Source organism: Topomyia yanbarensis, chromosome 2 (assembly GCF_030247195.1).
Source record: "Topomyia yanbarensis strain Yona2022 chromosome 2, ASM3024719v1, whole genome shotgun sequence".
In the NCBI taxonomy this organism is placed as follows: domain Eukaryota; kingdom Metazoa; phylum Arthropoda; class Insecta; order Diptera; family Culicidae; genus Topomyia; species Topomyia yanbarensis.
The window spans coordinates 316,899,147-316,912,749 of NC_080671.1; the positions used below are offsets into that span (position 1 = coordinate 316,899,147).

At 42.6% G+C, this 13,603-nt stretch overlaps 1 protein-coding gene across 7 annotated transcripts in view; it reads left to right on the forward strand.

The window, feature by feature from the left end:
* LOC131683688 (ras-like GTP-binding protein RhoL) overlaps nucleotides 1-13,603 on the forward strand; it is a 233,275-nt gene that overhangs the window by 21,738 nt on the left and 197,934 nt on the right. For 6 of the 7 annotated variants that reach the window (XM_058965898.1, XM_058965900.1, XM_058965895.1 and 3 more), the window contains 3 exons: nucleotides 3,163-3,411; nucleotides 3,503-3,620; nucleotides 3,694-6,275. In XM_058965898.1, the coding sequence (XP_058821881.1) occupies nucleotides 3,175-3,411; nucleotides 3,503-3,620; nucleotides 3,694-3,899 (561 nt within the window). In that variant the 5' untranslated portion in view covers nucleotides 3,163-3,174 and the 3' untranslated portion in view covers nucleotides 3,900-6,275. Of the gene's footprint in view, nucleotides 1-3,162; nucleotides 3,412-3,502; nucleotides 3,621-3,693; nucleotides 6,276-13,603 lie in introns of those variants that run through there. The other variant, XR_009304550.1, reaches the window with a different exon arrangement.

The following is a 13,603-nucleotide window of genomic DNA, read 5'->3' on the forward strand; positions in this document are numbered from 1 at the left end:
CCATCTCCGAGAAACCGATGTTGACATTTTGTTAACAAATCCGCACATACACACACATACACACATACATACATACATACATATATACATACATACATACATACATACATACATACATACATACATACATACACACATACACACAGATATTTTGCGATCTCGGCGAACTGAGTCGAATGTTATATGAGGCTCGGCCCTCCGGGCCTCTGATAGAAAGTCGGTTTTTGGAGCAATTGCATAACCTTTCTATATGAGAAAGGCAAAAAAATAATATTTAATTAGCTTAATCAGCATGAGTTCAATGTTATCTTCATGTGATTATATTTTGAAATGTTGGTGTGATGGGTTTGAATGTGGAGGGAATGGGGGGTTAATAGAGTGGGAGCGGAGGATGCGTCAGAAATCCTTCATCTTATTTCGGTATACGGGGTGGATGAAGGAAATGCGGGCGTGAGGGTGGTCCAAGGGTAGGGGAGTGATGAAGGAGGGAGGTGTAAGGGCAAGGCGGGGGGAGAGGCGGCGACGCAATGCTCAACTGCATATTTTGCCTTCCATTTGAGACTTGGTTTGAGAAAATCGGTTCAGTCATCACCGAAGAACCGATGTGACTTTAATTGTGAAATATGCCCGGAATTCCGGAATTGTCGATAGTGGACAATATATTCAAAGAATGTTTGATTGGCAATCAGTGATCTAGATCTGCGATTAGAAGTAATTTGGTGACCATTTCAATAGTTTTTAGCCTCTGAGGTAATACGATTGTACCGATTTATATGGGAAATTCCAGTGTATCCTTACTAACACCCCTGTAACTCCGGAAGCAAGAGTCAAAACCGAATGAAATTCAGCAGCAGTCAATGGTATTACTGTATCTTTCATTTGAAATCAAGTTTGTAAAACTCGGTAGAGAATTCGTTGGGGAATGGGTGTGACATTAGCTTAGGAACTTGGCGAGTTCCCCGGGGGCGTCATGACCTGTCATAGGTGGCCAATGTGGTCAAAGCTGCTTTGATTGATCATTAGTGATCCAGACCCGCAAACTAGAGTAATGTTACAGCAATTTTAATATGTTTTACATAATTTGAACATCATGGTGGTACCAGTTTATATGGGAATTTGCTGTGTGACCTCACTCTTCAACCCGTAACTCCGGAACCGGAAGTCGGATCAACTAAAAATGCAATAGCAGCTTATGGGAGCGTTATACCTTTCAGAAACTAAGTTTGCGAAAATCGGTTCAGCCATCTCTGAGAAAATTGTGTGAGTTTAAATGACACACACATACACACACATACATACACACACAGACAGGCTCCTCACCCCCAGAACGGTCTCCGGACCGGTTGGCAACGATTATCGAAGTACTCTTCCCGTCTCGAGCCACAAGCCCCTGGCCACCTGCACTACGAGACAGTGCGGGCACGGCCGAAATGGTGGCTCCAGTGACGAACGAAGAACTACTCGCAGTGGCTAAATCCCTAGCAATGAACAAAGCTCCAGGGCCGGATGGAGTTCCAAACAACGCACTCAAGGCAGCGATCATAGCGAACCCGAACATGTTCAGGCTAGCTATGCAGAGATGCCTTGACGAGTGCCGTTTCCCCGATAGATGGAAAAGGCAGAAATTGGTGCTGTTGCCGAAGCCCGGGAAGCCGCCAGGCGACCCATCGGCGTACAGACCAATCTGTCTGATCGACATGACTGGCAAACCGCTTGAGAGGATCATCCTCAACAGGCTAACCCGGTACGCGGAAGGTACGGACGGTCTGTCAAGCAACCAGTTTGGCTTTCGGAAGGGTAAGTCCACAGTGGACGCTCTCAACTCAGTGATAAAAACTGCCGAGATAGCGATCCAACGAAAAAGGCGAGGTATTCGATACTGTGCGTTAGTGACACTTGACGTGAAGAACGCATTCAACAGCGCAAGCTGGGATGCCATCGCGTTCTCGTTACACCGGCTTAGCCTACCGGTGGGTCTGTACCGGATCCTGGAAAGTTGCTTCTAAAACCGCGTACTGCTATATGAGACCGATGCCGGTCAGAAAAGGGTTCCGATTACCGCCGGAGTCCTGCAGGGTTCGATCCTAGGTCCGGTGCTATGGAACCTCATGTATGACGGGGTTCTGAGACTGCAGTTCCCTCCTGGGGTCAAAATCGCCGACGACGTAACCTTGGAGGTCTACGGGGAGTCAATTCCTGAGGTAGAACTAACCGCAGAACACGCGATTAGCACGGTGGAGGAATGGATGAGCGCGAGAGGCCTGGAGCTCGCTCATCATAAGATGGAGGTAGTTATCGTCAACAACCGCAAGTTGGCACAACATGCAGTTATCCACGTGGGAGAAGTCGCGATCACTTCACAGCGAAGTCTGAAGTCTCTCGGAGTCATTATAGACGACAAGCTGACCTTCGGCAGCCATGTCGACTATACATGCAAGAGAGCGCCGACTGCTGTTGCGGTGCTATCGAGAATGATGTCCAACAGCTCAAAGGTGTGCGCCAGTAGACGTAGGTTACTGGCAGGCGTTGCCGTATCTAGCCTCAGGTACGGCGGCCCGTCATGGTCAAGAGCACTGAGGGTAACCAGTTACCTACAGAAACTGGAGAGCACCTACCGCGTGATGTGCCTCAGAGCGATATCTGCCTACCGCACGGTATCACACGATGCATCCTGCGTGATAGCGAGCATGATGCCAGTCGGGCTGGTCATTCGGGAAGATGAGGAGTGCTTTGAGCTACGTGGAAATAGGGGAGCCCGCGAGCGCACCAGGGTGACCTCGGTCGCCAGATGGCAGCGTGAGTGGGACAACTCCTCGAAAGGTAGGTGGACCCACCGGATATTGACCACACAAAAAAGCCTGCGGCAGTCTTGTTTTGCATCTTGACAAAGATTGTAAATATAATCAGCGCCAACAACTCACTAGCAACTTGAAAGATACCAAGGCTTGTGTGTGCGGTAGGTGTGATTGAGACTGCTGTAACTTGGTATGTGTAATTGAGATAAAAACAAAATAATCTATCACACACCCAGCAGTGTATATACACTTCAAATATTTATTCAGGATGTTTCAAAGTAAAAGCCATTTGGATATATGGAAAATTTTCAACATCAATATTATTATGTGCAACTGTACAATACTTTATCTTATTCTCTTCAACCAGACTGACAACAAAATGACAATGGGAAACATGCGACCGCTGAAGATAACCACAGTCGGCGATGGAATGGTCGGAAAAACGTGCATGCTAATTACCTACACTCAGAACGAATTCCCTAGCGAATATGTGCCAACAGTGTTCGACAACCACGCCTGCAATATTTCGGTGGATGAGAAGGAGTACGCGCTAACGCTATGGGATACAGCCGGACAGGAGGACTACGAAAGATTGCGACCACTCAGTTACCCAAACGTTAGTACTTGGCCCAGCCAAACACACACAAATAATTCGAAATCTGCAAATTTGAGGACTAACTATGTATAATTTCTTATCTTCGTTACAGACCGATTGTTTTCTTATATGCTACTCCATATCGAGTAAAACATCTTTCGATAACGTGCTTTCAAAGTGGTACCCCGAGATAAGACACTTCGCACCGACTGTTCCAATTGTGCTTGTTGGTAAGATTCAACTTGTTTAAAAGTTTTGTTTCCACTGTTTAAAATTTTCTTTTTCTTCTGGTTTCGCAAACAGGTACCAAAAGTGACCTCCGAGTGCATGGGTCGGAAAAATTTGTCACCACGATCGAAGGCAAAAAGCTGAAGCACAAAATCAAAGCCTACTCACTGGTGGAATGTTCCGCGAAAAAGAAACTCAATCTCGGTGACGTGTTCGACGAAGCCGTCCGGGCGGTAGAAAAGAAACCCCATCACAAACCACGTGTCTGCACGATACTTTAGTTACCGTGGGTTTTTTTGGAGATTTGATATCGCTATAGCGCTAAACACCGTTAGGCAAGGGCCAGTGATGTTAGGTAGATGTTCTACTTAAAATATTTAACCGTAGAAAAACGACTCAGAAACCATGTTCTTCTCAGCCTGTTTATCTATATTAGACAAATGTAAACTTTGGCCTTATGGAAACTGTCATTGACGCGAAAGTAGTAAACAGAATGGTCAAAAATAGTATTCAGTACTGTTTAGCAAATTAGAGTTATTATTTTCACAGCGTTAAAGCTATTACGCTTTTCTGGAAATCGTCCTATTTACCTACAATTTATGCGTGGACAGTTTTTTTTTCGCGGTGTTGTTGTTTGTAGAATAGTTATCTAAAACATGCAGCAAAAATTTTAAAATTGAATCGGTTAGCAGAACTATGAAATAAATTTCTCCGTCCAATAAGGGTGACCAATGTGATACACGAACATATATGTTCTTGTACGCAGTTCGATTAATAAATTTCATAAGGAATTGCGACAGATCTGACTGAAAACTTTAATTTTTCTGGATTTAATTCGAATTCATCCTGAATATTTAAAAATTATTGGAAGGAGCTACTAGTGTTCTTTAACCATTTAGCAGACTAAATATACCTATAGAAAAGTTCAGGACAAACCGTCAGATACGAGAACAGTTCACGGATCCTATTTCTACCGTCACTTGAGTCACTGTTACCTCACAAAACATAGGGTTGCCACCTCTCCGACTCCGGTTTTTGGAGACGATCTCCGGGTTTTATATCAATTTTTCCGGGTCTGTTGACACGATGAACAATTTTAACTGGTTTATTACAAACGCGTTTTTCCGATGTAAAGGTTGGCTGCACTGACATCGGTCCTTAACTGTTGGTCAGGGAGAAAAGCCTTTCTTAGCGACTGTGATGTCGAATAACCGAATATTTGGGCCCAGAGAATAAAGCCAGAATCAACGCAGTGTGCTTCCCAGGCGATGCTGATTTCCTGCCTGCTTCACTCTACTTCTAGTGTTAGCTGTGGCAGAAGGCAATCCTTGTTCAACTTATCCTCCACAGCGAGAGTGACTGATGCTTTTGGATTTTTCGTGATTAGCCGAGTAAGTGAAATTTCCACACCTATCTAAATCGAAAAAAACCGGATTCAAACGCGAAAAACTTACAGTCGAATGAGAAAAACTCAGAATAGTGGTAAGCATTATGCTTTGCCAAACAAAGCACTACGCGGTGAGTGTGAGTCAATTTTGGTAATTGATACCTCGACGAGTCACACGAAAACAATAAAAGAGTTTGCATCTGTCTTATTTAAGAAGGTAGATCTGGTTTCAACGTATACTCGTGTTTCTATAAAAACCTATCTCAGGTCAGTAAAAATCTCCGGGTGAAAGCATAACTGGAGGTGGCAACCTTTAAGGTTGCACAGAGAATGCGCAAAATTTGCAAACGAAAAAAGCAGTTTTTTTCCACACCGTATGTCAGATCTTCATAAAAATCAATCAGCGTATGTAGAATGTTGTTACAGTACTTATTCCATGAGGCACTTTAGGTGAGGTGGATGTTGTCTGCTAAATGCAAATTTTCAAATATTCGAAGTTCGTGAATGAACATACATAATTTTTACCTGCTCTCCTCTTCAATATTCAGTGAGGTAACCGAAAACATCCAAATGTTTGTTTGATAATTTACTGGTGGGCCCTTCCTTTCGTAAACGGAAAGCCCCGTGCCCAGTTGCCTTTCGTTGCGTTGATTTTCCCTGGGGAGCTAAACTCGGATTAATCCCCGAATTCATGCACATATAGAGTTACCACTTCTCCGGGTTAGACCTGCATACTGCAAAATCTGTTTTTCTTTATCAATACATTTTCATTGTGTGTAATTAGAATATTGCAGTTATTTCGTAGAAATGAATAGAAACCTCTTTCCTTCACAAATGCAAGATGCATTGCCATTTGGATGCAGCGCTTCTATTTCGCAACGTTTGGGATATTGTAAAAATACCTTTACGTTAACTTTTTAATTGAACAAACAATTGATAACTTTACTAAATTACGAAGTACATTTTCAATGACAGTTTCCGCAAATAACAACCCAACAAATACCTATTTTCATATCTATTTACTAGTCATATTGATTTCGATGTAAAACTTAAAAATGTAGCCAGGGACCCATTGAATCAGATAATACAAGTTATAGTATTTATGAACTATCTTTGAACACGGCTTATATTATTAACTTCTTCGTTAGCATAAGGCCTCCATTATGTTATAATATTTTGAATTATTTTAGTAAGTGGACTATGTATCACTGATGTCAGATTCAATGTGTAATTTAAAGTTATATAAATATTTTGCGAGTATTGTATATCATGCTTTACAGGCGTTCAATTGATTCTATATCACAGCCATATTCGTTCTTTCAGAGTACTAAGGTTTGAGCATAATTTTGTGTCTATTTATTTCGTTTCGATTATTCGCTGAAAGCTCAATCTTTAAATTTCCATTTTGCTGATATTAAATAAAACCGATGACTTTAACTGTCTGCTGGCCCCAAAACACTGTATTTCGAACCCCCTCCCCCATCGTAGCATTTCGTCACAAGCCTCTAAAAACCCCCCTGGTAATTACGTAGCTTGAGGTTACTTTCCCCCTCTTGTCCCCACAAAATTTAAAAAAAAAAAACGATGTTAGTTAGATGAAACGGGTAAGGTTGTCGTGACATTAGGTTAACCCCTATTCCCCTTCAGAAAAGCTATGTAGCATGACATGAGCCCCTACCCCCTGTCATCACACATCATCACAAATTACAAAACTCCCTCCTTATTTCGATCAAGACTTACGATATTCTGATGTTTATGAAGGCTGTAAGTCATCGAAACTCTCATATCTGTCAATGAATATGAAGTGAAGCTTTTTGGAAAATTCTTTTTATTTTATTTCAAATGTCTTTAATTTTAGTTTTTTTTATACATTTTAACGACATTCAATTAGCTAGAGATTACTGGGTGGGGAAAGCTATGAAAATTAGAGCCATAGTAGTCAAGTTTAATTTTAGTCTCAAACTTTGGAATATATTAAATTATTCCGATCAAGTTTATTCCGAGAGAAAGTAATGTTTCAATTGTAAATTTCAATTCCTTCCAGCATTTTTTGTCAATGCACATCCTCCACGACTCATTGCAACCACAAGCACTTTTACTCAAAGATAACTAAAATTTGTTAGATAGATATGAGATTTGGCACTACATCATTCCAACTTGTCTCGCTGGAGATTCAGCGTCCCAGTTGAACACCCATAAAATGACTTGGGATTCCGAGTGGTTTGGGCTAGCACTCTGGCTCAAATGATACAATCGATTCCGGCTCAAATTTCGGATGGATTTGTCTGGAATGTCCTTAACCTTGTTTCTAACAAAAAACACCTTTAACAGGCCGACGTGGGTACCCACCAATTAAAATGCTCATAACTATGGCTTTCTTTAACCGATTTGGACACTTGGATGTTTTTGATTCAGGAACTCGTCCGCATTTTGATTCTGTGAAATTGAAATAAATGAATCTATTTGGTTTTTGGTAATCCGGATTTTCCGGAGAAATGTTCCAGTCCTCGGTATGATCGCTAAATTTCAATAATATCCTAGCAATATGAATATCAAAACGCCTTACCTCAGGAGTCTGTTATTTATTGGTACCAGACTATATGGCAATTTGACCTCGGAATAGCCGTTCACGGCTCCACGGGAACCTGCTCCGGAATTTCCGTTCCGGAGTCAAATCACCAAATGGTTCCAAAATCATGAGATATAGCCTGCTGATGCGATTGCAAGAATTTTGGTATTCATATTGTCAGTATTCCATTGAAAGCTCACTGCATGGCGACAAAGAAATCGTGTGAATCTCGACTGCGCATTCTAAAGACAATCGGAGCGAGTTTTGCTTCGGCGTGGTAACCGAAAAAGGCTACTACAAATCGGATCGGCTATCGTTACATCGAAACTGCTATATGGAGTTGGTTTGGTAAGCCGAGGACTGGCACCCCTTCAGATCCTTGCACCAGTGCATAATCGCACAATCTGTTATGCGTCCGGCGCTTTTGTTACAAGCTCGATCCTATCGATCATAGCAGAGGCAGGGGCTCTTCCATTTGATCTGCTAGCATTACAGTGCATTTCACGAATCGCAATCCGTATGCTGGAAACTCCCACTCGTACGCCGAACGTCGGACCGCATCCAACAGCGTACGGGAACAGTGCTGCCGAGTGTAAAACAACTTATAAGACAAAGAATCGAGCGTGGTATATACCCAAGCCGATGATACTGTGGGACATAAAGAAAATTGTGCGAGCTGGTGACCCGCCAGAGAAAGTTAGACTAATCGTCCAACAGCTAATAAACAGTCGATTTAGGAATTCAACCGTCATCTACACCGATGGCTCGAAATCCGGAAATTGGGTGGCGCAGGGCTCTATGCAAACGGAATCGCGATGAATTCAATCCATCCACAATTCTACATCGTTTTTTCAGCGGAGGCATTCACCTTGAAAATGGCTGTCAGCATCCCCAATATAACCGGCGAAACAGCAAACCTAACGGATTCAGCAAGGTGGCTCTTGAATCCGGTAAATCAAGGTACCCAAACAGTATGCAGGAGGTGGAACCAATAGTATAGAATAGGAAATTCCGTTCCTGTTGGATCACTGGTTACGCTAACGCTAAGTTAGCTGAATGCAACTTCTTCCAGAAAATAAATAAACCGGGAGTAATCCACGGAAGAAATGGTGGATTTGATTTCTGTATTCAATTATCTTTTATAGTTTCCGGAAACAACCAGGACTAATCAGGAGGAAGTTGTTTTGCTTCTAGTATTATTCTGAAAAAAGTTGTATGATATAACTGATTCAGCCATTGTTTTCGTTATGTATAATAGTCGAATGAGTCCGTTTTAGCGTAATCGATTCCCTCGGAGTTTGCTGTGAAATGAGAGAAACAAATGTAGTAATGTGAATGGCTTATAGAACTGGCTTTACCACACACCGAACCTATTCAAGCTTCCTAATTTCCGGTAATTTTTCCGAATCGCGGCTTTTCCGAAAAGAGGGTTAATTTATGTTGGAAATGGTCCTAAATGGCCTATTTTATAACAAGCAATGAAAAAAAATCGAGGGGAAAGCTTTAAAGTAGTTTAAACTGGAAAAATAAGTTGTTCCCACTTGCCTATCTAACAATGGCATGGCTCATGAGAAAGTGACGTTAAGGGTGAAGGTAGTGTGATGCGGCTTTGGCGCATAGTCGAGTCCAAGGATTCGAAGCGGCGCAAAGCCGCTGAGAAACCGAAGGACGAGATGGTTTTGATCTTGCTATCGAAGGGTGCAATCAAACATGTAATCCACTCGTTTGCCCGGTATACTCAAACATAGGGGCTATCCCTAGTTTAAGTCCAACTGAGCGGCAGCGAAGTCGGACAGCATGACAAAAAGCGATGTGGCGTAGGCATTAACAATGTTTTATTTAGTAGCAATAGGATAGTATTCATTTACAACAATAAAATGTTCACAATATATACGCGAACGGAGGTCTTAGTGGAATGTACGTAATGTTTCAAAGATTGTCTTCCATTTAACATAGTGGAATTAAATGGAATTAAATGGAAGAAAATCTTTGAAACATTATTAAAATGTTGTCAGTGCCGAATGTGGCTACGCCACATCGCTTCATTCAAGTGCTGTCCGACTACGCTGCCGCTCAGTCGACTCAACTAGGGATAGCCCCTATGTTTGAGTATACCGGGCAAACGAGTGGATTACATGTTTGATTGCACCCTTCGGTAGCAAGATCAAAACCACCTCGTCCGTCGGTTTCTCAGCGGCTTTGCGCCGCTTCGAATCCTTGGACTCGACTATGCGACAAAACCGCATCACACTACCTTCACCCTTAACGCCACTTTCTCATGAGCAATGCCGTTGTTAGTAAGGTAAGTGGGAACAACTTATTTTTCCAGTTTAACCTACTTTAAAGCTTTCCCTCCAATTTTTTTTCATTGTTTCTTATAAAATAGGCCATTTAGAACCATTTCCAAAAGAAATTAACCCTCTTTTCGAAAATGCCGCGATTCAGAACAATTACCTACGTTTATTATTTATTTTTCTTAGATACCTGTTGTCGATAGAGAAATGAGTGTCCGTATTTATGATGACAGTAAACGTCATGGTTGCGTTTGACATTTCGAGGGACCGTGAGTTACTTATTGGCGAATCCAAAATGAGCCAAAAAATAAACGTTAGAGGCAAGGCCCTGCTTTAACTGTCTGCTGGCCCCAAAACACCTCTTATCGTGTACGCAAACGTTGTGCTCTCTCATTACTTCCCCCAAGCTTCTCGTCGTGTTCTTCACTATGCCATATTTCTCCTTGGAGAAAATTTTTGGTCATCACTATCTTTTTTCCGTTGATTGTTTGTGTTTCTAAGCAAACCCCAAGTCGTGCGTGATGTCCCGCGAGAAAAGGAGCTCTGATTAAGCTGGTGAGAATTAATGAAATCGAAACTTGGTTCGGCTTAGCAAGCTAATGCAATTATTCACTATGCTATATTTCTCCTTAGTGTTTAGACAGCTTTTCGAGGGTACATAATGTGCCGTTCCGGCCGAAACTTTTTTTAAACCAAACATTTAAAAGAAGAGTAACCTTACTGTTATACGGTTATACCACACCTGTATCTACATTTCATTACATTCGCGCCCCTACCTAAGCGCGCTGCTCAGTGCACTGAGGCACAGTCGGTTATATATACCGTGATGAAGAGTGAACCAGACATGCCAGATTTGCAGACCTTTAATTTAAGCTGCAGATTTTTTCGATGACGCAGATATTTGCAGATTTTTTAGTTTGGTTGCAGATATTTACAGATGTTTGAATATAAAGGCTTTTGGTTACACTAGCTTTCCTGACAATTTTTGTTCTTCCCAGACTTTTAAAATTATTATTGCAGACATTTGAAAAAAGTACCTGGCATCTCTGGAGTGAACGCGATGAAAACGCTCGCGAATTATTTAATAAATAAAAGTGTTAGAACTAAAATTGGCTGTTGTGTTATCGTTTATTGATCCGTCACAACAGTTCTGGCGACGAGGATAGCGAATCCAGATCCATTACTCGATGCTTTGCTAGCTGCTGCTGTGCTTCCACCACCGAATTTTTCAATTGATGCTTTCGAAAAGAAAAAGTTCAAATGGAAGCGGTGGGTAGAACGACTGGAAACTGCTTTTTCCATCTTCGGGATTGCTGACGCTGTGATGCGGAAAAATCTACTATTGCATCATATGGGTCCCGAAACGTACGATGTCATTTGCAACAAAATTGCACAACAGGCTCCCCGAGACAAAATGTACGAGCAAATTGTCGTTACCCTGGAAGGATTTTTCAACTCCCAGCCGCTGGAAATAAGTGAAAAATTCCGGTTCAGTGGACGAATATTTAGTGTCCCTCCGTCGAATTGCTGTTACGTGCAACTTTGGTGATTATCTTGACACGGCGCTGCGAAACCAGCTGGTATTCGGGATAAAACGAAACGATATCCGAAGCCGGCTATTGGAAAGAAGGAACCACAAGGAACCTTATCCTTCAGGAAGCCCGTGACGTTGCTGTTAGTATGAAGCTGTCGCGGAAAGGCGGAGCTGAGATCGAGGGAAACTTGGCGAAGCAAGAAGTCATCGCGGTGCACCGGATGAAAGGAAAAAGTGCTAAAAACGTTGAAATGAGTGACAAAGGGAAATCCTCCACGAATGTGCATCCAAACGCGGGCAACGTTAGCTGTTTTCGCTGTGGGGATAAATCTCACCTTGCAAATGCATATAAGCATAGGGAAACCGTTTGCTAATTTTGCAAAATAAAGGGGCATCTCTCAAAAGTGTGTATGAAAAAGAACTCCGCCGCGAAATCGAACGATAGTTCTTGTCGTGCTGGGAATAAAGCAAACGTAGCTTAGACAAATTACGTCGATAAATCCGCTAATAGTGTAAAGGCGTTTTCGAAGGCGCGGTTGCGTGTGTGCGATACGAATCTTATTAGTTACTGCAACAACAGCATCGATGTGCTGGGTATTATCGACGCGCGGGTGGAATTTGACGACAAGATTATTACCTTACCGTTGTATGTGGTGAATTCCGATAAACATCCATTGCTGGGAAGAGTGTGGCTAAAAGTTTTGTAGGTTGACTGGAATAAGGTACTCTGGGGACCGCCCCGACTACTGTTAATACGATTGCTGTTGCCACTGCTTCTATTGCCACTGCTGCTGCGCTCGAAGAAGTGTTGGCGAAGTACCCGAGGGTGTTCGATAATTCAATCGGTAAAATTTCCAGTGTTCAAAGCAACTTACCGTTGAAGAGTAATGTGCGTCCTGTGTTCGTGAAAGCAAGGAATCAATATGCAAAAAATCGTGGAGAACGAATTGGATAAACTCGTTGCGGAGGAAGTGCTTACAAAAGTTAACCAAAGCAATTGGGCGACACCAATCGTCCCTGTAAAGAATTGATCTCGTTCAAGCATATTTGCGAATGGAAGTCGCTCACGAGGATCGAGAAATTTTAACATTGAGTACTTACAGAGGTTTGTACCGTCCGAATCGTCCGATGTACGGCGTCGCTTCAGCGTCAGAAATCTGGCAACATCAGATGGAAATAATACTGCAGGGAATTGACGGAGTCAGCGTGTTTCTGGACGTCATAAAAATGATGCTGATGATGATGAAACTCATTTGCGTCGGCTGGAGGAGGTTCTTCGGCGACTAAATTTACATGGCATTCGTGTCAATAAGGAGAAATGCGATTTCTTTGTTGACACGATTGAATATTGCGGGTATCTGCTAGATAAGGATGGTAACCATGAACTGCGTAAGAAGATTGAAGCGATCCAGAGAATGCCCCGACCGAAAAATAAGGACGAAGTTCGGTCGTTCGTCAGATTAATCAATTACTACTGTCGGTTCTTCGAGAATCAGAGCACTGTGCTGTATCCTCTGAATAACCTATTGAAACATGAAGTGCCCTTCAAGTGGACTAATCTATGCAAAGTGTACTTCCGGAAGGTGAAGGACCAAATGCAGTCCGACAGTTTCCTTGTCCACTACTCGCCCGAACTACCACTGCTGCTTGCCACGGATGCGTCACCTTACGGAGTTGGTGCTGTGTTACGCCATGTATACCCCGACGGTACTGAGCGTCCGATACAGTTCGCGTCTCAAACCTTGTGCCGAGTACAACAAAACTACATGCAGGTGGATAAAGAAGCATACGCTATTATTTCGACGTAAAGAAGTTTTTCCAATTGTACGATCGGAAGTTTACCCTGGACTACGGATAACCAGGCGATTTCGAAAATCTTTGGAGAGCACAGGGGATTGCCTGTCATGTTCGCATTGCGAATACAACACTATGCAACCTATTTGCAGTCGTTCGACTACGAGATACGCTTCAGGAAGTCTACTGATCATGCGAATGCTGATGCCATGTCACGCTTTCCGCTATTACGTGCTGATCCAGATAACGAAATCGAAGAATCTGATGTCATAGAGCTGAATCAAATCGATAAAGTGGCCGCTTACAGCTGCGCAGGCTACCGCGGAGGATCAAGCAGTGCGCAATTTGATTAAAGGTAATAAGTAGGGGAAGGTGGAGACCGATTCGGAGTGGACCAGATCGAGTTT